Below are 2,621 nucleotides of genomic sequence, written 5' to 3' on the forward strand. Positions count from 1 at the left end.
GCCGTGGCTGGAGGGTGGCGGCCCCCCCTGCCAGGGTTGATGATCTGCTGTGGGGCCGACACACTCTTGGGACTCATGGGCATGTAGTCGCCACCCTTGGGGGGCCCCCCGCCGCTGGGCACAGGGGCTACGCCGGGTGACATGGGCATGTAGCCGTCATCCGTGTGCGGGGCGGAGTTGGTCCGATGGTGGCCACTGTCCAGGTGGTGCATCTCCAGACACTCCTCTGGGTAGGAGTGAGTGGGCACAAAGGCTGAGTGCCGGTAGGAGGGCAGCCGGCTGCCGCCACAGGGGTAAGAAGGCAGCATCTCCGTGTACTCCTCGATGGAGGCCACCGAAGACTGTGAAGGTGTCTTCTGGTGGGAGATGGTGGGCGAAGTGCCTGCAGAGTGAGTCCGCTTCCTGAACGCCTTCTCCAAGTCAGCAACCTCCTCGCTACCGCCTCGAGGACAGCACGGCGTACTAGGGTAGCGGGGCTGCTGCTGCGGGTGGCAGGTGCGTGGGATGAAGTGGCCGTTGGGGGCTGCCAGGCTGCAGCAAGAGGAGGTGGCCTTCCCCCCCATGCAGATGTAGTTGAGCTCTTCATCGCCCCGAGCTGGTGGGGTGTGTCCCAATGAATCTGGGGTCACGCTGCGAAAAGAGCTGCGAAAGTCACACGGGCTGGAACCATACTCATCAGAAGAAATAAATCCGCCATCGCTAGGGGAGCCGGAAACCGAAGCACTAGACCTTCGTGGAAACAGGCAGTCCGAGGTGGAGCCGTGGCCACTAGTGCTGCTGGATGACAGGCTGACTGGACTGGTGGCTGAAGGAGAGCAGCGCGAGGAAGGCATTGGGATGGACCGGCTGTGGTTGAGCGGAGGATGGAGCCTGGAGTTGCCACGGTGTCTATGCGAATGGGTCCGGTTGGCACTGGGACTAACCGGGCTACCATCCACAGAGGCAGGCCTCGACATCGTGCCTTCCCCGTCACTCGACGCTCGAACCCGGAAAGAGCTGGGTTTGCCACCCGTACCTCCACCCCCACCACCAGCAGGAGAGGTGGCCGTGACGCTCTCAGTCCTGGACCGGCGACTGAGCCCCACTTGGCTGGGTGGAGGGTTGTTGACGTGGTGCCTGCTGCGAAGGGGCACAGAGATGGGGTTGGAACAGTTTGAGGAGGACTGGCTCTTGCTGCGGGGCCGGAATTCCTCGCTCATGGCTCGCATGGCCTCCAGGATGGTTTCATGCATGTTCTGCGCCACCACCGAGTCATCCACCTGCATCCAGAACTCACCGGGCCCAGTGACAGCCGAGCGCCCCACCTCAATGAAGAAGAAGTTCTCGGAGTGACCACAGCGGCGGATATTGAGCAGCTGCAGCACCACAGCAGCCGCATCTGAATTCAGCTTCACAAAGCTGATGGTCTTGTTAGTCAGGCACAGGCGGTAGATGCCAATCAGGTTCTTTGTCTGGCCTAGGCCCTTAGGCTTCAGAATTACTTGCCAAACTTCTTTAAAGGCCGGGCCAGGGGCCACCTCACCATAGCTGTCCTCACCTGCTTCCCCCAGTCCCGCGTTGCTGCCTCCAAAGGTGACATCGCTGTGGTGATGGTGGTGATGGTGATGGAGGTGGTGGTGGCCCTTGGCCCTGTTGTGCAACTGCAGCAGCGCTTGGTACCAGCTCTCCTGTTCAGGCTCGCTGTCAGCTGCAATGGCAAAGTGTTCGTCCTTGGTGTAGAGGGCCACCAGGTGCTTGTTCTTGGAGTCAGCCCGTTTGTTGATGTTGAAGCAGCTTTCTAGTGGGATGGAGCGCTTGGGGGCCCCTGACTTGTGTCTCCATTTCTTCTCATTCTCGTAATACTCCAGCCGGGCGGGTCCAGACTCGCTGGCTGCCCTCAGCACGAAAAAGCGTTTATGCATGCTCTTGGGTTTGCGCAAGTAACCCACCTTTCTGACATCTGAGAAGAAGCCCTCGTTATTATCTGTGGGGCTGGCCATGATGAGAGGCAGTGGAGCTGTTACTGCGGCTGGCACCCCGCAAGCCCCCAAAACAGCCAAGCCAGCCGGAAAAGACAACCACCTAAAATAAAATTCATGCAACAACAACTGAAAAAAAAAAAAAAAAAGAAGAAAAAAAGAAGCAAAATAGCTCAGGATCCTCTTTTGAGAGCGGGACGGGGGAGGGACAGAAGCAGGGTGAGAGCAGCTGTTCAGTGGCAGAGGCAGCTTCCAGCACCAAGTCAGAGTTTGCGTTGCTGTTTATGCCCAAATCGCCCTTAGATGGGTAAGCGCGTCCTTAAAAAGTCCAGTCCCGACCAGTCCAGACGAAAGTCCCGTCCCAAGAGCAGCCGCCGGGAAAGAGAAACGCATCTTCCCTCGCAGGGGTCGGGCTCCGCCGGGGCCGGGAGCGGGGCGGGGGTCCCCCTCCTCCGCTCCCTGCACCCCTTCCCCGGCTCAAGTTTGCCTCCGCGAGTAGCGATTTCTGTTGCAGATTAAATATCCTCTTGGGGGCGGAGATTGTTTTGCAAAGTCGGGGGTTTGCACCCAAAAATACACGCTGCTTTCCCCCGCCTCTCCCCCCTCCCCCCCAAAAAAAATAAAAATAAAAAAGAGAAAACCAAAAAAAAAAGCCGCCCACAA

The 2,621-nt window shown here is 58.7% G+C and overlaps 1 protein-coding gene across 1 annotated transcript in view; it reads right to left on the reverse strand.

The window, feature by feature from the left end:
- Nucleotides 1-2,524, reverse strand: part of IRS1 (insulin receptor substrate 1) — a 23,322-nt gene extending 20,798 nt beyond the window's left edge. The window contains exon 1 of the mRNA XM_009286715.2: nt 3-2,524. Within this exon, the coding sequence (XP_009284990.1) occupies nt 3-1,979 (1,977 nt within the window). The 5' untranslated portion in view covers nt 1,980-2,524. The remainder of the gene's footprint in view (nt 1-2) is intronic.
- Between the last annotated feature and the right edge of the window lie 97 nt (nt 2,525-2,621).

Source organism: Aptenodytes forsteri, unplaced genomic scaffold, assembly GCF_000699145.1.
Source record: "Aptenodytes forsteri isolate BGI_AS27 unplaced genomic scaffold, ASM69914v1 Scaffold184, whole genome shotgun sequence".
Classification (NCBI taxonomy): domain Eukaryota; kingdom Metazoa; phylum Chordata; class Aves; order Sphenisciformes; family Spheniscidae; genus Aptenodytes; species Aptenodytes forsteri.